Genomic DNA, 21,892 nt, shown 5'->3' on the forward strand with positions numbered 1-21,892 from the left:
ATATGCCCGGAGAGGACCCTCAAAGGCACCTCCAAGACTTTGAGATGGCATGTGGAACAGTGCGCACTGCTAGTCAAGCCCTTGGCGAGTACATCCGACTCCTCACTTTTCCGTTCTCACTATTAGAATGAGCGAGGGAGTGGTTGTATGATTTGCCCGAAGGAAGCATTCGGACCTGGCAGGAGTTGCAGAGAAAGTTTTTGGAAAAATACTTCCTAGCTGCCCGAATCCAGAATTTGAGGACTCGAATAAGCAACATAAAGATGGGATCGGGAGAAATTCTCTATGAGTACTGGGGAAGATTCAAACAGATGTTGGCTAAATGCCCACAACACCAAATACCGGATCATGACCTTATTCGGTATTTCGTGGGAGGACTCCGAAGGCAAGATAGACAATGGTTACATGCTGCATGTGGAGGATCGATCCTAAATAAATCCGCAGCAGAGGCTTTCAAGCTCATAGCCGACATGGCCGAGGAATCGAGAGATGAGGAAGGGACTATAGTCAGAACTACTCCGGTGCAGGCTCCTTCTGCCCAAGATGACAAGTTGGACAAGCTGTGCAACATGTTCGAGAAATTCATGACGAATCAGGGAACACCTAATCAAGGGATTCCCAACATTCGGAAGCCTTTGAAGGCATGCCAACTTTGCATGGCAAACTCACATGCAACCTAAGAATGTCCACAACTTTTCGAAGAGGAAGAGCTTAATGCTGTTGGGCAACAGCCAGGAGGAAATAACGGTGGGCAACATCAGAAACCCTTTGAGCCTTACAGGCAGCAGTATAACAATCAGGGATGGAGACAACACGAGAACCTTAGGTATGGCAACAATAACTTTTTGGGGCCAAACCAAGGGCAGACGAGTAATCCACCACAATACTCGCAACAACCTCAACAGGCAAGAGAATCCTCCCTGTCGGAGCTTGTGCATCAAATGGCCCAACAACAAGTGAAGTTCCAGCAAGCGACCGAAAAGTTCATAATGGAGACAAGAGGAGGAATGCAGAATGTGAATTCCCAACTATCACATCTTGCCCAAGCAGTTGCCAGACTTGAGAGCAAACAAGGAGAACTTCCTTCCCAAGTAGAGGTGAAGAAGGTAAATGCTATGACACTTAGAGGAGGAAAGGAGTTACCCGAGGTTGTCAAAAAGAAAAGCCAAGAAGAGCCAGAGATCAATGAGGAAGTCGGAATGGGATCGGCAAATGAGGAAGAACTTGCCCAAGAGAGAGAGGCCAAGCGAAAGGCGATAGGAAAGGGGAAAGAGAAATCAAGCCAGACTGAGCCCATAATCCCTTTCCCAGGCAGAATGGCCAAGGAACAAGAGAAGGAAGAACTAACTGAACTGGTGAAAATCTTCAAAAAGGAGGAGGTCAATATGCCTCTTTTGGTCGCGCTCCGCTCTATGCCCAGATGCGCGAAATTTCTCAAGGAACTCTGCACTCGGAAGGTCAAATACACTGATGATGCGAAATTTCAAGTGGGCGAGTCCGTATCCGCGGTCTTACAATGAGATATGCCCATAAAATGTGGGGATCCCGGCATATTTTACATCCCATGTGTAATAGGAACCATGAAGGTGGAGAAGGCAATGCTCGACTTAGGAGCATCCATCAACGTTATGCCCTTATCCATGTACCAGGACCTGGAGATAGGACCACTGAAGCCCACCCGAGTGGTAATCCAATTGGGAGATCGATCAAATGTCTACCCAGAGGGGATATTAGAAGATGTTTTGGTCAAAGTGGAGGAACTCATCTTTCCAGTGGACTTTTACATTCTCGACATGGGGAAGTCAAAAGCAAGGGATCCGGTTATGCTTTTGGGCAGACCATTTCTAAAGACTGCCAGGACTCTCATCGATTGTGATACGGGCAAGCTAACATGTCAGTTCGAAGGGGAAACAGTGACCTTCGACATATACAATGCCATGAAACATCCAGCTGATACAGAAATGGTGAAGAGTGTTGACATGATCGAGAAGGTTGTTGAGGAGTTTTTGCCCAGAACAGCACTCAAGGAGCCATATGATGCAATAATTCAGAATGGCATAACCGAGGAGGACTTGCAAGAAGAGTCATTGCAAGAGGCGGTGAAGGTACTAAATGCATGGAGCAAAGGGGTCAACCACACTGAGGCTTTGAAAATCCCCACCCTGAAGGAGGAAGACCAACTTGTGTCCTCGACTCAAAGGGCACCCAAGCTCGAGCTGAAGTCTATGCCCAAACATCTCAAGTATATCTTTCTAGGCGATAATGACACTTTGCCCGTAATCATCAATTCAGAGTTAACACTCGAGGACGAAAACAAAGTCAAGGAGACTTTGGGGAGGTACAAGGAAGCAATTGGATGGACCCTGGCCGATATTAAGGGCACAAGCCCTACAGTATGCATGCACCGCATATTACTAGAGGAAGATGCAGTTCCAGTCTGGGACCCCCAGAGGAAGCTAAATCCAGCCATGAAGGAAGTTGTGATGAAAGAGATACTCAAACTATTGGATTTGGGCATAATATACCCCATTTCCGATAGCAGGTGGGTAAGCCCAGTGTACGTTGTGCCTAAGAAGTCTGGCATACAAGTGGTGGAGAATGAATTCCGGGAACTGATTGCTACAAGGTTGCAAACTGGCTGGAGGGTGTGTATTGACTACCACAAGCTCAATCAGAAGACAAGGAAGGATCACTTCCCTTTGCCTTTCATCGATGAGATGTTTGAAAGACTTGCGGGGAATCAATACTTTTGCTTTCTGGATGGATACTCGGGATATATGCAGATTTGGGTTGCAGAGGAGGACCAGGGCAAAACGACGTTCACTTGCCCTTTTGGAACGTTCGCCTATCGAATGATGCCATTTGGGCTATGCAATGCCCCGGGCACATTCCAAAGATGCATGATGAACATATTTTCGGATCTTCTTGAGAACTGCATCGAAGTATTCATGGATGACTTCACGGTCTATGGGCAAACCTTCGACTCATGCCTAGCCAATCTGGAGAAGGTACTCAAAAGGTGCGTTGACAAGAGCTTGGTGTTGAATTATGAGAAGTGCCACTTTATGGTCAAAGAAGGGATTGTGCTCGGACATGTGATCTCAAGCAGGGGAATAGAAGTGGACAAAGAAAAGATTGAAATCATAGCCAAGCTACCTTACCCAACGAACATCAAGCAGTTACGAGGATTTCTTGGGCATGCTGGATTTTACAGGAGGTTTGTTAAGGACTTTGCAAAAATTGCTCAACCCATGACAAGGTTGCTACAGAATGAAGTGGAGTGGAATTTTGATGAGGATTGCAAGGAGGCTTTCCAGATTTTGAAGAACAATCTGATCTCCGCACCCATAATACAACCCCCTGACTGGGGTATGCCCTTTGAGGTGATGTGCGACGCCAGTGGATATGCCATAGGGGCAGTTCTTGGGCAAAAGCGGGGAAAAGAAAGTCACGTCATCTACTATGCCTCAAAGACACTGAATGGAGCCCAAATCAACTATTCCACGACTGAGAAGGAGATGTTGGCAGTGGTGTTCGCCTTTGAAAAATTCAGGTCTTACCTGCTTGGAGGAAAGACCACGGTCTACACCGATCATGCGGCCCTGAAATACCTTTTGGCCAAAAAGGAGTCTAAGCCCCGATTGATCCGATGGGTCCTACTACTACAAGAATTCGACGTGGAAATAAAGGACAAAGCTGGAGCACAGAACCAAGTGGCCGATCATCTAAGCAGGATCGTAAGGAAGGAAGAAGGGGGAACCAATCAAGAAGATGTTCCCGGATGAACAGTTGTTCTATGCCCAAGGAAGAAGGGAAGACCCATGGTACGCAGACTTGTGCAATTACTTATGTTATGGATATGTACCCCCTGGATACACTTATGCCCAGAAGAAGAAATTGGCCAAAGACAGCAGGGAATACATTTGGGACGAACTGTATATGTGGAAACAATGCGGGGACCAGGTATTACGAAGATGTATTCCACAAAAAGAGCAAATAAGCATCCTGGAATTCTGTCATTCAAAGGAGTGTGGGGGACATTTTGGGCATAAGAGGACTGCAGCCAAGGTTTTGGAATGTGGGTTTTATTGGCCGACAATCTTTAAGGATAGCTACACCATCTGCAAGAATTGCCCACAATGCCAACGAGAAGGGAACATAACCAGGAGGAATGAAATGCCCATGATGCCCATTATGCCCGTGGAAATATTTGACATTTGGGGGATGGACTTCATGGGACCCCTTCCCAGTTCGAGAGGAAACTTATACATCCTACTTTTGGTGGATTATGTCTCCAAGTGGGTGGAGGCAAAAGCATCCCCGACGAATGACTCAAAGGTAGTGGTGAATTTTTTGAAGACTAACATTTTTTGCAGGTTTGGTGTGCCCAGAGCAATCATCAGCAACCAAAGATCTCACTTCTGCAATTTTTCGGTCGAAAACCTGTTCAAAAAATATGGTGTCCAACATCGGGTCTCGACAGCTTACCACCCACAAGCCAATGGACAGGCCGAACTCTCAAATCGCATTATCAAGACGATTTTGCGAAAGACTGTTGGCCCTACAGGGAAGGACTGGAGTCTTAAGTTGGAAGATGCCTTATGGGCATATCGCACTGCATACAAGACTCCATTCGGGATGTCACCATATCGGATGGTGTATGGCAAGAGGTGCCATCTACCGGTGGAATTGGAGCACAAGGCCTTCTGGGCAGTGAACAAAGTGAATTATGACTGGGATAAGGCAGGGCAAGCAAGAAAGCTAGAAATCCAAGAGCTCGAAGAAATCAGAAGAGAGGCATACGACAATGTTGTCCTCTACAAGGAAAGAATGAAGAAAAGCCACGATGCCTTGATCATAAACAAGCAATTCAGTTTTGGGCAAAAGGTTTTCCTGTACCAAACAAGGTTCAAATTTGCACAAGGCAAACTGAGTACCAAATGGACCGGCCCATTTGAAGTGCAAACCCAATTCCCAAATGGGGCCGTCGAGATCAAGAATCCAAAGTCTGGAAGAGTGTTCAAGGTGAATGGACAAAGGTTGAAGGCCTAGTATGGGCATAAACCCAACGCTAGGGAAGAACTGGATCTCGACCCAGCCACAAACACCCTGGGTTGATCGAAAGGTATCACGTCATGCTCGGGACGATAAATAGGGCACTGGCCAGGAGGTAACCTGGTATTTTCATTTCGCTTATTTCTTTTAGTTTGTTTCGTTTTCTTTTTGTGTGCCTAGGAACTTGGTTATGCCCACAACAGTGGGCGAGTTTGAGTTTCCCGCCTTCGCGGGAATTTGAATTTGTTTTGCAGATCTAGGGGAAGAAGTTATGGGCATAAGCAGTCGAATGGAGGAGTGTCGATTCCAAGGCAAACAGGGGCTCTCGGGCAAAATACGGCTGAAACCGCCTGACGCACATCACATCAAGTGACAGTTGTCAGCCCTACACCCCCAAAACCCTAAAACCTCTACCCACGACGTCACTACCCTAACCTTCCAACTTTCCATAATCACCACCCCATTTCTCGGCCCTTAGCATACAAAACCACCACCTAACCACCATGGTCTCCACCAGACCCAAAAACAAACTCCGAGGCATACCCCAAGGCACAGAGATCGATCTCACCGGAGAAAGCCCCACACCGTCAAAATCCAAAACTTCGAAGAAAACCCCACATCGGAAACCACTCCCGATGGAAACCACACCAACCCCTTCATCCAAAACCCTGCCGCAAGCCGAGAGCCCCTTGCCGGTGGATGAAAATGTCATCGAGCAACTCACGGCGGAGATAGACGTCCCTACGCTCGGGACTGGCGACCAATATGCAGCCGAAGGAGAAGGCAAGGCCACACCAGAAATGGCGAAGAAAGGCGAGGACGAGCCATCCAAGAAGAAGCAGACCCCCACCGCTCTGAAGAGGAAGAAGTCGGCGGCCGAGAAATCGGCCACGCCGGCCGAAGGATCATCCAACGAGAGAAATGAACCCTCGGGTTCAGCGATGCAGGAGGAGCAGGGGGAGTCCGGCGAAGAGCAAGAGGAAACTCTGGTGAAAAAAAAAGAAAAGTGATGGCCCCGACCCCGATCCGAATGATCAAGGGAGAGCCGACATCAGCACTGAGGAGCAGGAAGAAGACAGCGAAAGGGATCGCTGTGCCCAAGATCCCGGATATGGACGCGCTGGAGCCTTTGGGCATAGTGGATAAGGTGAAGGAGTATTTCGAAAACATTGGCTGGAAGGCATTTCTGAAGTGGCCAAGGCACGCATATGAGTAGGTGGTCAGAGAAGTGTTCGACTCGATACAGGTGGACATCAACCCAACCTGCGGGCCTCTGGGCATGAGCTTCTCCATGAAGGGAGAAACCAGGGATATGTCCGTGAATGAGCTCAACCTCAATCTAGGAATGGTGAAGCTGAAGGACCTGCAGAAGAAGGAGTACAGGGACGCAAAGAGAGGAATTCCCACCTTCACTGCACAGGAGTGGGATGTCATGTGGGCAGAGATCGGCGATGGAGGACAGTTCAGGACCCAAAAGGTCAAAGGGCATAGAATTCGCGACTCAACCCTGAGGGTTTGCCACCGCATCCTCTCGTACTCCCTCTTTGGCAAAATTGATAGCGGGAATGCTATGTCCAAGAAGGATCTCTACATCCTTTGGGCAATGCATAGCGGGGTGAAGCTCAACTTCGGAGCTTTTCTGATCGAGCACATCGACTCCATCATCAGCAAGCCTAATCAGAGGCTCTCCTGCATCCAGTTCACCACCGCATTTGCCCAGGTGAACGAGATTGAGATCGAGGAGGGAAATACCAAGATTGAGGCGGAGAAGCTGAACATCGAAGCCCTGATCCGCATGAAGGACGTCAGGATGGACCGTGGTGTGCCCAAATTTACCAACCCAGACGAGAGGGAAGTTTCGGCGGCCGAAGGCCAAAGCCCTGCTGTGGGCAAAGGAAAAGAGAAGATGGAGGAGTCAGAGTCAGAGGAAGAGGGAAGTCAGCTGGACAGGATTGAGTCCATGATCGTGGAGACCCAGGTTGCACTGGCAGCAACCCAAAAGGCCCTTCTGGCCTTCTTCAAGCACCAAGGGTTCAGGTATCCGCCTGCACCTGCCCTTTGAATTTCACCCTCCCTAGGTTGTTAGTTTTTGTTTTGTTTTGTTTTGTTGTGTCTTTGTGTGTTTGTTCTGTTTGTCTGCTGAGTCTGTCTGGCCAAAGCTGCGGGAAGGGTAACCTTCTGTCTGCACCGGTGTTTTGCCCAAAAGGCAACACATTTGGTGCAGGCGCCCAAAGCAATGGCCATTTTCTGTGTTTTCTTTTGTTAGCTTGTCTCGTGTGTTTTGTTCGTGTTTGTTGTTTACCTTGACCCCCTCCACACACCCACTTTGCCCAAAGCAAAGTGTGGGGGGGGGGGGGGGCGAGGCGTCTGTTGTGGTTGCACTGGGTAATCTTTGTTCTCGCACCCTTTGCCTAAAGGCAAAGTGTGTGAGTGGGAGGGAAGACCCGATATCTTTTTAATGTTTTAAAAGTTTTGTGTCAAGCATGCTGTACAATCAAGGTTACTCAGTTTTGATGATTTAAGAGTTCAATTTTGTAAGTGGAAGTCTACAAGCTTTGTGTCGTATGTAGTTGAGGACGATGGATGAGGATTTGGGCATACCATGTGAGGATTTGAGCTTTAAAAAAAAATTGCGGTTTTATGCCCATAACAATTCTTTCTTTCATTGTGTGAATATTGACATCTTGATTTAGGGTAATGCTAGAACTTGCCTTGATTCTTAGTCGAACCCTGAGTACATAGTCTAAGTGTGTTAGATGATTTAGGCAAATTCTTTCTTTAGCCCACAGAGCCAAATCGACCTACCCTACATCTATCACTTGTGAACCCTTTTTTAGCTTAATAATTCGTTTGAATTCACTCATAAATTTGCCCAGAATCGAACCGTCCCGGTCAGACTGAACTTAAGGACAAAAGAAGGGAAGATAGTGTAGTGGACCTTAATGGCAGGACTGATACAAAAAAATGCAAAAATGGGAAATTTCACCCCACCTTAGAAAAAGTCCATACATAAAAAGAAAGAAAAGAAAAAAAAAAGAGGAAGAATAAGGAGAAGAATGTGCTTAGGCCCGCAAGAATAGGCAAGGGTTTTAAAAATCTGGGAAGTCATGTGCCCAGAACGAAGTTCAGAATGACCTTAGCCTCGTACCAAAAATTTCCACCTTGTGCCTTAAGCCACATTACAACCAATGAAAGACCTAATGAGATACACCTAGGGCCTTGACTAAAGGGGAAGACAATAGAAGATAGGCAAGCTTATGGTCAGAACCCAATCAAGATGTCCGGAGTGTAAACACGAGCCCAAACACTTGAGAGAAAGAGTGAAAGGGGAGGAACATCCTTATGCCCAGAACCCGATCTAGACTCAACTGATGGCATTTTTTTTTGTTTGATCATACTGCTAATTGCTTCTTTTAATCTTCATTTTGCTGATGAACTGAGAAAGTATAGCATGCTGTGTGTTTTCGTTTTTCTTATGTTTTTGTGTGTCTGTTTCGTCCGTGTCTGTACTTGGGCAAAATCATGCATGCACGCTTGAGGACAATCGTGTTTAAAGTGTGTGCGTGTGATGAGCCCAAGTTTGTGCTCTATTTTTGTGTCTGTTTTAGGTCTAGATCGAGTCTTTTTCCTTTTGTTTGTGTTGTTTGGTCGCCTGGGAGGGCGTAGTTCTGTGGCAGGATCAGCTTGTAGGCAAGAGGTGCTCCAGGGGTCGAAAGTGTTGTCACCTCTCGTGAAAGAGGTATGCACCGGAAGCAAGGAGAATGGAGGCAAAACCGTCCCTTATGCCCATAAGTACCGCACGAGAGCTGGCAGGCAAGAGAATGAAGGCAGGGGAAGAAGACGGAGGCACAACAAGCGGACGAGGGAGGACTGCAAGTGGGAGTCCGATATGGGCCGAAGGCGGCAGCTATCTAAAAGAGACCGATGAGGCCAAACCACCGCCTTATCCAAAAGGAAACATATCTTCATGAAGATTAGGTTTGAAAAGGGATAAGCATCTCCATGCTTGCATGGATCCGGCCGCAACATCATGGGCTGGGCCTTAGGTTGCCCTAATCACTCCTATAAATACCCGAAGAGCTTCTAAAGCCAAGGGTGCTGAAAAACCGACCTGTTGTGCAGTATTTTGTGAAGTGGAAGCTAGCCCGGGCTGTGGGCATAATCTAGTACTTTTTCGTTTCATGTTTTGCACGGCACTTTTGGCCGTAGGTACATCTATTTTCCTTTAAGCAATTTCAATTTCAGTTATGTTTTCCTTTATTTTTTTTGCTTGTGTTATTTACTTTATGCTCGGCTAAGTTTTATATTCTGATTTGGGCAAGATGATCTAAGCATGAACACTTAACTCGAGAGGTCTAATTTGGGCATAATAACTATATGAGCATATTCCCGATACACTAGGTTTGATTCCAAAAAGGTTGAAACAACTTGGTTAATTAATTGATCACTAGTTAACTAGGGAGTTCTGGCCACAAGTAATACTTTGGGCAAAAGGCGAGTTGCCATCGACCTCCAAAATAGTACAATGAGTGTTGGAGCCGTGACTGCTGTGAAATATCGGCGTAAGAGTCAAGTAGGTCTATCTAGATCTTAAAGCATTCTGGGCAAAGCACAACTAGCGATAGGCCATCGCAGAGAGCGTGGATGTTGCTCGGGGTAGTTGATTTCCATTAGCTGACCCTTCTAAGGGATCATAAACTGAAAGGATAGATTGGGCAAGGGGTTTTAGTGTGCGTGACAAGTGACAATAGGGGCACAACAATTCTTATGCCTATACCACTGGTATGCGAATATAGTGATTAATCTTTGCACCAATGATCGAGTGTCTAGTTCATATTTAGTGATTCAAACCCAAGTCAGAATTGTTTTGTTATTTGATTTATCTACATTGTTATTTCAATTTAGGTTGGATACCCGTTCTGCCTATAAGCACGTTGTGGTCAGAACACTGCAGAATACAAACCCTTTTTAGTGACACCCTTGCAGGAGAAGTTACTGCTCAGTTCCCTGTGGATTCGACTCTGGACTTACCACTAGCTAGTCTAGTTGTGGGCACAGGATATTTTATTTGCACGAAGCTCAAACGACGGCTTCGTCACTACACTGGATAGTGAATGCAATGATGACTGAAGATGTCAGCTCAACTGAAGAGTTGCTCGACTGAAGGCTGTGCACAAGTCCAGAACACATTAAGAGATGCAGGCTCAAATGAAAGCTCCCAATTGAAGGAAGCTGCATCAGAAGCAATAGAGTATCCTACGAGTCATGGCATTCGCTTCAACTGAAGAATTGAATGCTACGTGGTTAACCTCCAAGACATGCTGCAATCTCTGAAGAAGTCAGAGGCATTGACTTTAAAAGACGAAATTTCCTCTCTTGTGTAAAAGACTGCAACATCTGTACCGAAGGACAAGAAGATAATTTCTCCATCCATCAAAGAAGAATGGAGACAGAGAACTTGAGCAGATTAAGACGCTATCTCATAACGGCAGGATTCGAATAAGAGATCTCCACCAACGGATCTATTCTTTAGAGTTGTCTATAAAAAGCTCAGGAGGACACCCCAATGAGGTGGGGAGGAAGAGAGAGAAAATTCGATTCAATCATCAATATAAAAACTAAATCGAAAGATCAATTTGAGCTCAACCTTCACAAGCATTGAATCGAAGAAGAGAGCAAACATAGATCATACAATCAGAATGGCTGATTACAAGAACTCTCTTAGAATCACTAGGCAATCAATAGATATATCTTTAGCCTAGTTGATGATTACTTGGTAGCATGTTCTCAGTAATCCTAGTTGGTTATTACATAACCTTTTTATTTCAGAGAGAAGAGTGTTTGTAATAGAGTTCAAGACTAAGACCGAACTCAGCGGTTGTTTAGTACCGTTAAACTAAACAGATCAGTTCCTTGGCACCTGATAAGCCAAGTGGTTGTTGTTTAGTACCAGTAAACTAAACAGTTCGGTCCCTTGGCACCTGGTAAGCCAAGTGGTTGTTGTTTAGTACTAGAAAACTAAACTGTTCGGTCCCTTGGCACCTGGTAAGCCAAGTGGTTGTTGTTTAGTACCAGAAAACTAAACTAAATGGTTACCTTGGTACCCGTTTAAACCAAGAGGGAGCATATTAAAGGTTTTGTCTCCAATTACCTTAGCATTAGCTGATTGGACACGACATTGTCAGGGCGTGCTAAGTGTTAAATCTAATTCAGAGTGGATTGGTAGGTTTACTGTGCACCTCTAAGCATAAGCCCAGAGTGTTTGTCAGACAAATAATCTGGTTGTGGATGTAGGCGAGATGTCTCCGAAGCACGTTAAAAATCCTATTGTTCTTTATCTGCTTCAGTTTTTGATTACTTGTGCCAAACTGTTTCCAACTGAACTGGATTAACTAAAAAGTGTAACTAAGGATTTTACAAGTGACAAACCTCTTCTAAAGGCTATTCGCACTAAGTTTAAATTCCGCTGTTGAGTTATTAATCCTGCTAACGACTGTTAGTCAGAGAGATTAATAACTCTACTCTATTTTATGAACTCGACTGAAGCCTTACTTGGATATCAGTTAAGCCCAGTGCTCGACTAATGTCACTTTACTAAAGTATCTTTAGTATCAGTCTACAACCTATTTCGAACTGAAATTTGGTTAAGTTTGTTTTGTTTGCAAAAAATAGCCCACAGGTATATTCCCTTCCCTCCCATACACCTGTCAATCAACCCTCCGGGAACCCCAACATTAGTAATCTTACTAACTATCTGAAGATTTGTTAGTTAGACTGATAACACTTGGAGCGGAACCGATTTTATTAAATAGCTTTTACGTGAATCACTTTGTAAGTCATAGTTTGGCTCTTCATCCTCAATGGTGGATCAGTTAGTTGGAATAGTTCCACACAAAGCACTACTACCGACTACACCACCGAAGCCGAGTATATTGCTGCATCTGAAGCTGCCAAGGAGGCTGTTGCTCTATTAGAGTTCGTGAAAGAACTGGGTGTCGTTCGAAATACTAATAGTGCAGTATTATTGTATTGTGATAACACTGGTGCGGTTGCGCAAGTAAAGGAACCAAGACCCACGAATAGAAACAAGCACATTTCCCAGAGATATCATCTGATCGGAGAAATAATAGAGAGATGCGATGTGAAATTAGAAAGAGTGCCAACTGATGATAACTTAGCTGATCCTTTCACCAAGCCGTTGTGTATAGCAAAACACAACAAACACTTTGAGAGCTTGGGTGTTAGACATGTTGGAAGTTGGCTATGATTTAGTGGGAGTGTTAGTTTGAATATCTTAGAAACAATTTGTAATGAGACATCCTTGCTTGATCACATTTATATATGTTATTTGATTTCATGGGCTTGTGCATTTATTAGAGTAATTTGTTTTATTGTTTGACCTTATTCTTTTATCTGTTCCCTCAAATTATCACTGTTATTAATGATGTGAGACATTAATGGTAAAAGTGTAATTCTAAAAATGCCCTAACTAATGGTCATCAAGAATGAGATAATAATGACATGTAATAGGTTGGCATGTGATTTGCATCACATTCTTAGAGAATGTAGTTGATCTCATGACTACGAGATATTTGATTCTCGTGATGGACACATGGATACTTTGGAGAGCATTGGTATACCCTGCTATTAAATCATTTATTCTAGTGTCTATGATTTAATGGTATGTGGAGTATGTAATAGTCCTTTGACTTGAGGTCAATACTCATTTTGTTTGTTGAGTGGTGTGCTTTGATCAAGGACAATGCTTGCACTCTATCTAAAGGGTAGATACGGCTTGTGTTGGGTACATCATGAGGCAAATGGAAATGGTAATTGAGCCAAGAATAGGTTTCATTCCTCGATTTGAATTTCGAGAGAACATTTAAATTCTCTATATTATTTGACCATAAGTCATTGTCCAATGCAAACATATATTCAATTAGAGTAATTGAGTATGATCAAATGGGTCATATAATAAAGATGAGATAAAGTGATTGAACTATTTTTATAGACACATGGCAGATCATAGGCTCAATCGAGTGGTTCATGAATGAATGGATATTACATAAACTTCATATAAATGTTTGTTTACAGAATTCACGTAAACGTTCTTCATATAGTCTAAGAGTTTTGTGTAGACTTTAATTTGATTATCAACGATAATGAAGGCCTATAGGGTCACCCTTTATGTGTGTTGTTGATTCGCTCAAGGGTGCAAATATAGTGCTTGGTGTTTAATCTAACTAGTGTACCTCCCGCGCTATGCGCGGTGAGTATAATTTTAGACTTCTGTAATATTGAGTTGGGTATTAGATTCAACGGCAAATTTATGAAAAAGTGAAGAAAATCGAGCTAAGAGCTAAGAACAAAAAAATTGAGTGTGCAAAAAATTTGGAAAACAATATATCATTTGTTTATTTAATTTCCTCTTATGGAAGGACTTGTTTACATTTAAACTTATGTGATCTATTTATAGTCTATTATTGATATACAATACTATGGCCCATTTTAGTCTGGTTTCCAGACCCAAATAATAATATTTGAAAAATACAAATCGTTGGTTGTCACGTGTTTAAAATTTGCATTTCTGTAGTCAGAATATAAATCTTTCGCTTCCCCACTTTTATTCTGATTCCCCTTTAGCCTCAGATCTGCAGCTTTATCTTCATGTTTCGTATTTTTGTTGAAGTTAGATTTGAATATATTTAAGTGCCCAATTTCTTCCTCATCACGTAAGTTGTGCATATATATGCTTTATAATATTAATATAAACTAATAAAATTAAAATTTTATACCAAATTTCCTATTTGCAAAGTGATCTAATGTTGTAATATAACCTAAGTAATTCATATAAAAAATATAACATGTGTCTATATATAGGTAATATCACTTATATAAGGAGTTTATATAATTATACAAATTAAATAAGATTTATCATATAAAATAAGTTGTATATGAATTAGCTACAATTATGAATTATGAAGCTTAATTAATTAAATTCAACCTATGATATTCAAACTCTGGACAAAAAATTAATCAGTGAAGCTATAATTCCATCAAAGATCTTCACCATTTAACGGATAAACATAGTTGTTATTAAGCATATTGGTCCTTGACAGACCATATACACATTATTTTTGAAATATTAATAGACACGTAAAGATATCCAAACTTAATTTAATACTTATAAAAGATAATTGTACGAATACAAAAAAAATACATACATTAGTAGAAAATAAAAAAAGTTATCATATTTAAAAAGCAACAATAATTTTGAACAAATTCAAACATGCATGATTTTATTTATCTCTTATAACTTTTGATTCAATAAAAGTTAGATATTTAATCATGAATTCAATTTTCACCCATTTGATGATGAAATAAATACTGAAAATTAAAATCAAAATTACGAATATAGTAATAATTGATAGCATGTTTTTATTATGCGTGTGACATTTTAATTGTATTTTTTTATTCTTTATACAAAACATATATTTTACTATTTTTGTGTGAATTGTTCTTGACCAATTCGTGTTTTAGCATAATTACATAATGCCCTATTAATAATTTTCAATATATAAAATAAATAATTAAAAATAAAATATTAAAATAGAGACAAAAAAGAAAAAATAAAAAATGAAAAATGAAAATGTTTGGAATACAATTGTACATTGAATAATATGTGTCCTTAATTAAAAACCCCATTGTTGCGGTTTTGTAGATTACATGGCAGCGGTTTTCTTCTATTTATAATTTCAAAATTTCCAATTATATCCTTGCAATTGAATAAAATTACATTTATTTTGCTTTTTTATATATATAAAGATACTAGTCCAAATGAGAGATTGAAATATATTTTATGGACTAAATTGCACTATAGTATTCAATCAGATTTCCTAGCTTTCTGTGATTGAGGCGTGCACTTAGAGTTGTTCCTGCATCGAGTCTACATACACGTGAATACCTCTAGTGGTGGATTCAACTGGAGAAATCATTACGCTCATTTACCACATAACAAGTAAGTTCTTCTAACTGTTGTGTGATTATCTCTACACATGATTCAATTGTAAATCTAGATCTTATCCTTGATTATATTTTCCACTACTAGAAAAATGCACATAGATGACACTAGATAGATGACGCTTTTTTCTAAAAAGCGTCATCTATGAGCGCATTTTTTATTTAGATGACGCTTTGTTAAAAAAACGTCATGTATGAAGTGTCAAGATTGCAATAAATGACGCTTGTACAAGAAGCGTCGTGTATAAGTGTCATGTATATATAACATAGATGACGCTTTATGAAGAGCGTCATCTATGTGCATGCTTTTTAATTAATATAGATGACAAGCGTCATCTATGTGCGTGTTTGTGTATTATAATAAATGGCGCTTTATGAAAAGTGTCATGTATGATAGTGTTCATCAAAAATTTATTTTAATCTCTTTTTTATTTTATTTTTTTTAACATTTATATCATTTATCTACAACACCACTAATTAATTATTATTGATATTACTATTTAAAATTTTATATAGTTATTTTTGGAAAAAAAAAGTGCTCTAATTTATTTATTTTTTAAAAATCGTGTTATATTATTCTAAATTATGGTAGATTGTTCTAATTTGATTTTTTTAAAGTAGAGTTTGTAATAATTTTATTATTATTGATTATGCTATTTAAATTTTGATATAGTAAATTTTGATTAAAAAAAGGGGGTTCAAGATATTAAATACCATCTTTTAAAAATGATACATTTTTTAGCCCATCTTTAAAAACAACTCTTTTGTATACCAAAATGAATTAAAAGACTAAAATATCCTTTACGGTTCCCACCACTTTAATTTCCGCACAACATGACACGTCCCACGATCGTGTCCACCATTATGGGTACGATGGGCATGATCGTGTCCACCATCGTGTCCACAATTGTGGACACGATGAACATCATCGTGCCCACGATTGTGGACACGATCGTGCCCATCGTAGACACGATCATGGGCACGATCGTGTTCACCATCGTGGGCACGATCGTGTTCACCATCGTGATCATGATCGTGGGCACGATCGTGATCATGATCATGGCACGACCGTGTCCACCATCGTGATCTTAGCACGATCGTGATCATGATCATGGGCACGATCTTGTCCACCGTCGTGATCATGATCGTGAGCATGTGTAATGTTGCGCGAAAATTAAAGTGGTGAGAATCATAAATGATATTTTAGTTTTTTAATTCATTTTGATGTACAACATAGTTGTTTTTAAAGATGAGCTAAAAACATCTATCACTTTTAAATGTGGTATTTTTTTTATAAGTTTCCTCGAAAAAAAACTACGTATGAATGATTGGACACGGATAAAATACTAGTTAAAATTTAAAATTAAAAAGAAAATCTAACGCACTCATACGTGTAAGTGCAGTCCTCGAGCTTGACTTTAATAGTTGGTGTGTTTGTAGGAAAGAGAAAACACACGCCGCGGCCCAAACGTGGTCTAGTCCGTACCGCCGCCCCTCGTTGTGAGAGATGAAATCGTCATTTTGCATTTCATTCCGCGTCAATTTCAACATCATTTCATTTACCACTAATTTCATCTTCATTTCAATTTCAATTCCAATTTCATTTGCAAAACCGCTCCTCCCCCCTCTCTCTCGCCCTCTCTCTCTCTCTCGAATACAGACATACATGCGCACTGTACCTAAAACATCTCCTCACTCTAGAACAAAAGCAAGCTTCCCCCTTTAGCTTTCTCTCGATTTTTCATCTCTCATCCTCCCGCCTATACACTCCCCTCTCTGTATTTATACAGTGAAAAGGCTTCACAATGAATAGCCTTAATTATGTTACTGATTTTTTCTCGCTCAAGGCAGTAGATCGGTAAATGAGTGGCAGACTATGAACCGCCCGCAGATCTTTCGCAAAGGCTTCGATTTTTGGATTCCTTGGTGAGTTTTCATTTGTTTCCTTGCTTTTATCTATTTTTGAGTTGCGTTGACTCCACTTTGAACTGATCCATTTTGGAGTGTTGCTTTTAGGTTTTGCTAATTTCATCTGTGACTTCTGTTTCCTTTTTGGGCGAATCCGATTTGTTCGTAAGGATTTTGAAATTGACGTAATGATTGGTTGAATGTTACGTCGATTTGGCGTTTTTAGTCGTTTGATGAGAATATCAAACGATCTCTGTTGAGCCGGCTTTTTCTTATATGAGTGGGTATATAGGTTTTGTGCACATATTCCTTTTCCATTAAAAGATTCGTTATTCTAGAAAAGACTGGTAAAATCATATGGAAATAATTCGGTTTTTGAACTACGAGCAAATTACAACCTATTTATGGCTATATATACCTCTCCTGTGATATTGGTATTGGTAATCTATCAAAATGCAATTGATGATATGTTCTTTTTTCCATTTCTGTTAGAGAGGGAGACTACTGGAAGACTCCAGATCTCTGCTCTGAACCGTTGCGCATAAGCACTCCTATTTATAAGAGTGATAGCTGCTATTGATGTACGCATTAATCTTGTGTTCTCTTATTAGGGCTTTATCCTGAAACTGCAAAATATGGATTTTGTTAGTTCCTATACTTGTTAATCATTCAGGGCTAATACATAGTAACAACGCAGAGGCTTTTCTTCTCAATACCTTGTTGATTTACTTGTTTGTCTGTTTCTTAAATATTTCTGGAGGTTCTGCTTTTCTTGACCTCATGATTGAACACATATGTTGTTTGACGTGCAGCTGACTGGGTTAAACTGGGCTATGTGCAGTGGGCTGGACATTCAACATCCAATTCTTCTGCTACTCCATCATCCAGTGTGATAAAATCTCAAAATATGAAGGGAATGGGCCAATTATCTGTAGAGACTGAGGACTCCTTTTCCAGTTTGCTTGAGTATGCGGCTAACAATGATGTTGAAGCTTTCAGGAGAACAATTGAACTTGATTTGTCTGCTGTGGATGAGGCTGGCCCCTGGTATGTTCGTAAGAAAGGTGGAAAGCAGATTGCACAGGAGGAAAGAACACCTTTGATGGTAGCCGCTACATATGGTAGTGTTGATGTGTTGAAGTTGATAGTTGCTCTGCCGGAGGTTGATTTGAATAGACTGTGTGGCCCAGATAAGTGGACTGCTCTCCATTGTGCTGCCTCTGGAGGATCTGTTAATGCGGTTGATGTTGTGAAATTGCTGTTATCTGCTGGTGCTGATCCGAATATTGAAGATGCTTGTGGTCAGCGCCCAGTTGATCTGATTGTAGTTCCTCGGGGGAATCCTAGTGCCAAAGCTGCTCTTGAAGACTTGTTTATGAACAGTTACTCGGATGGTTTTGTTGGTGACAACAGTGTACAAGTCTCAGTAACTGCTTCAAATGCATCTTCACCTGTTTTATCATCCTCTCCAGATTCTCCCTGTTCTCCATCTGATTCTGCATCGTCTCCAACAGCGCTAAAGCTCAGTGACATCCCTTCTAATTCGGTGTCTGAGAAGAAACAATATCCAGTGGATCCATCTCTTCCAGACATCAGGAATAGTATCTACTCAACTGATGAGTTCCGTATGTATTCATTCAAGGTCAGGCCTTGTTCAAGGGCCTACTCTCATGATTGGACTGAATGTCCTTTTGTTCACCCTGGAGAAAATGCCCGCAGAAGAGACCCTCGGAAGTACCATTACAGCTGTGTTCCGTGTCCTGATTTTAGAAAGGGAGCTTGTAGGCGAGGGGACATGTGCGAGTATGCACATGGAGTGTTTGAGTGCTGGCTGCACCCTGCTCAATATCGAACAAGGCTGTGTAAAGATGGCACGAGCTGTGCTAGGCAAGTTTGCTTTTTTGCGCACACCCAAGAGGAACTTCGACCATTGTATGTCTCCACTGGATCTGGTGTCCCTTCTCCAAGATCAGCTGCTTCTGCAGCTAGTTTCATGGACATGGCTACAGCTCTAAGCATTTTGCCTGGTTCACCCACTTCACACTCTGTCATGTCTCCTCCTGCATTTAACCATGCGCTGTCGCCTACGGCAAACGGCATGCCTCATAACTCTGCAGCTTGGCCTCAACCAAATGTTCCAACTCTCCATCTTCCTGGCAGCAACTTCCAGTCAAGTCGCCTCCGATCGTCACTCAGCGCTCGTGATATTCCACCTGATCTAAATATGCTTCGCGACTTTGATGCCCAGCAACAGGCTTTGAATGACATGGCATCATTCTCTCAGTCACACCCCAATTCTTCCATGTTGAATCGTTCTGGTAGATCCAAGTCATCACTGACTCCTTCCAATCTAGAAGAGCTATTTTCAGCTGAGTTTTCGTCATCACCTAGATTTGCAGATCAGGCAGTGGCTTCTGGCGTTTTTTCTCCGACGCACAAATCAGCTGTTCTTAATCAGTTTCAACAGCCGCAAAGCCTTTTATCACCAATTAATACTAACATGTTTTCGCCTAGAAATGTTGAACACCATTTCTTGCAGGCTTCTTTCGGTGTCTCATCCCCAAGGATGTCACCAAGAAGCTTGGAGACTGCATCCCCGTTGAGCAATCGTCTCTCAGCATTCGCTCAGCGTAAGAAGCAGCAGCAGCAACAGATGCTGCACAACCTTGGCTCCAGAGAACTTGTTCCCAGCCGTGCACCCCCTGTTGGGTCGCCTGTTGGTTCTTGGGCAAAGTGGGGTTCCCCTGTTGAGAAAGTTGATTGGTCTGTTGGCGCAGATGATCAAGGTTTTCTTAGAAGATCTTTGGCTGAACCTAAGAATGATGGAGAAGAACCCGACGTGACATGGGTGCAATCTCTTGTGAAAGAATCACCACCCGAGATGATGGTGAAACCTGCAGCTTCCACTTCTGGTGCTGCGCCATCCGGTGAGTGTTTGAAAACAAATCCTCAAGTTGACTCTTCTGATCATTCTGTTATAGGGACATGGCTCGAGCAGATGCAACTCGATCAGCTCGTAGCTTAGTAAACAAAACATGAATTCATTTTCAGTTATACAGGCAAAGACTTAGGAAGTACATAAATTTTTGGGCTCTTTTTTTGGCTGGTGGTAGTGAGTCAAATGGGTTGCAGAAATGCTGGAGTTCAGAAGTTTTATGGTTACCAATGAATTTGAAAATTTTCCCCAATTATGTACTGAACTTTAATATTTATTTGATTAATGTAACATGAGTTTCCATTTATTATCTGGGCTGTAATATTGGAAGTCAGTCCAGTTTGGGCGTTATTCATCTTTTGTACTCTGGATAATCTTAAGATTATCTCTTTTGTATTCTCAGACACTGATGATATTGCATTCTATTAAATCATTTATTTGTATATTTGTTCTCAGATTATATGTTTCAGAAATGGATTATGTATCTTAGTTTTATGGCTGTAACTGTATTTGGAGTTCAACAAAGTTGACGTAACTGTCGAAGTATACTGCTGTTTCACGACACTGTTCTTTTATGAGAAATAGTATGCCCGTATGTGCGATGCACGGCGAGCATCAAAACCAAACTACATGTTTAAATAAATAAATATAAGCATTAAAGAGAATCAAAATATAAGTAAATGTTAAATGTATTTTCAATATAAAATATCAACATCAATTATTCAATAAAAACTCAAATTTGAAAACATAAATTTTTAATAGAGTGCTTGTGATATAGCCATTTTGAAAAAGAAAACACAATATTTGGCCACAATATGGTCATAAGTACCATTCGTGCAACACTACATAAGAGAGTATACGACACTAATGACACTATTCTGACCATAAGTACCATTCGTGCAACACATTAAATGGAGAGTCTGAACCCTAAATGTATAATTTAAATCCTAAATGATAATTTAAAGCCTACGGAAAAGTGTTTAAAATGACACTAATGACACTAATATGGCCATAAGTGCCATTCGTATGGCACTAATGCCACTAATATGGCCATAAGTACCATATGTGCAACACTGAGTATATGGCACTAATGGCACTAATAGTGCCATATGTGTCTAACCTGCGCGCAAACCCAAATTCGACCCGAATTCGGTCCACCCTATTTAAGGGCAAAACAGCCCGAAAACGTAAAAAATGGCCATGATTTGTGTTTTTCCAATTAGTGGTCAAATATTGTGTTTGCATCTTCAAAATGGTCATGTGAGTATATTGTTTCAATTTTAAATACTTTAATTATAATTATTAAATAATTACTCCCTCCGTCCACCATCTGTCCACGAAAGTGCTTCCCATATTTCCTTTTTGGGACGTCCACAAAAGAACTTCCTACCTATTTTTGGATTATACCCCACCACTTATAATCCTCTTACTTTTTACTTTTCACAACTCTCAATATTAATTATAACACATTTTCACCACTCCCAATTAGGGATGGCAATCGGGTACGACGGGTACGGATAGTGACTATTCATACACATACCCACGAACTAAATGGATAGTGGTTGCTACCCATGAAACTATCCATGGATATCAAATGGTATCCAAACCCGCTATCCGTGGATACCCGCTACCCGTCGGGTATCCGCGAAACCCACTATCCGACGGGTATCCGTCACCCACTATCCGACGGATACCCGCTATCCGCCGGATACCCACTATCCGCCGGATACCCACGAAATAAAATTTAAATATAAATTTACAACAAATTTAATAGAAAAAAAAAATCAACACAAATAGCATAGTTCAAATCCACAAAGAACAATGTTTAAATTCAAATTCACAAATAACAATGTTTAAATTCATCAACTAAAATATAAAATCCAACAAAGAACAATGTCTATAATTGCTCGACAGTAAAAATAGAACCCTCTTCATTGAACTCTTCTTCTTCATCTTCAAGACAAGTCCAAAAGC

At 41.3% G+C, this 21,892-nt stretch overlaps 3 protein-coding genes across 6 annotated transcripts; all 3 read left to right on the forward strand.

Moving 5' to 3' along the window:
• Window positions 1–263: 263 nt before the first annotated feature.
• On the forward strand, window positions 264–1,520 carry LOC131001482 (uncharacterized). Its single transcript, XM_057927904.1, has 2 exons — window positions 264–641; window positions 732–1,520. Exons 1-2 carry the CDS (start codon window positions 264–266, stop codon window positions 1,518–1,520), a joined length of 1,167 nt encoding a protein of 388 aa, XP_057783887.1.
• Window positions 1,521–3,950: 2,430 nt separating this feature from the next.
• On the forward strand, window positions 3,951–5,052 carry LOC131001606 (uncharacterized). The gene is made up of 2 exons (XM_057928168.1): window positions 3,951–3,963; window positions 4,484–5,052. Exons 1-2 carry the CDS (start codon window positions 3,951–3,953, stop codon window positions 5,050–5,052), a joined length of 582 nt encoding a protein of 193 aa, XP_057784151.1.
• An 11,482-nt stretch (window positions 5,053–16,534) lies between these two features.
• Window positions 16,535–20,361, forward strand: LOC131007054 (zinc finger CCCH domain-containing protein 30-like). Of its 4 annotated transcripts, none has more exons than XM_057934199.1 (2): window positions 16,535–17,001; window positions 17,796–20,361. In XM_057934199.1, exon 2 carries the CDS (start codon window positions 17,891–17,893, stop codon window positions 20,006–20,008), a length of 2,118 nt encoding a protein of 705 aa, XP_057790182.1. In that variant the 5' UTR covers window positions 16,535–17,001; window positions 17,796–17,890; the 3' UTR covers window positions 20,009–20,361. The 4 variants fall into 4 exon arrangements, with proteins under 4 accessions (XP_057790182.1, XP_057790183.1, XP_057790184.1 ...); XM_057934200.1 differs by having other exon boundaries at window positions 16,671–17,001; window positions 17,825–20,361; XM_057934201.1 differs by lacking the exon at window positions 16,535–17,001 and adding an exon at window positions 17,053–17,564.
• Window positions 20,362–21,892: the final 1,531 nt, after the last annotated feature.

The sequence above is a fragment of the Salvia miltiorrhiza genome, chromosome 1 (assembly GCF_028751815.1).
Source record: "Salvia miltiorrhiza cultivar Shanhuang (shh) chromosome 1, IMPLAD_Smil_shh, whole genome shotgun sequence".
Classification (NCBI taxonomy): Eukaryota; Viridiplantae; Streptophyta; class Magnoliopsida; order Lamiales; family Lamiaceae; genus Salvia; species Salvia miltiorrhiza.

What these genes read in the sequence shown, in the direction of transcription:
- LOC131001482 (XM_057927904.1), top strand. Translation starts at nt 264, where the DNA reads ATGGGATCGGGAGAAATTCTCTATGAGTACTGGGGAAGATTCAAACAG. An exon ending in ACATTCGGAAGCCTTTGAAG is followed by an intron (nt 642 to 731) that starts GCATGCCAACTT and finishes GTTGGGCAACAG; the next exon opens with CCAGGAGGAAATAACGGTGG.
- LOC131007054 (XM_057934199.1), top strand. Translation starts at nt 17,891, where the DNA reads ATGAAGGGAATGGGCCAATTATCTGTAGAGACTGAGGACTCCTTTTCC.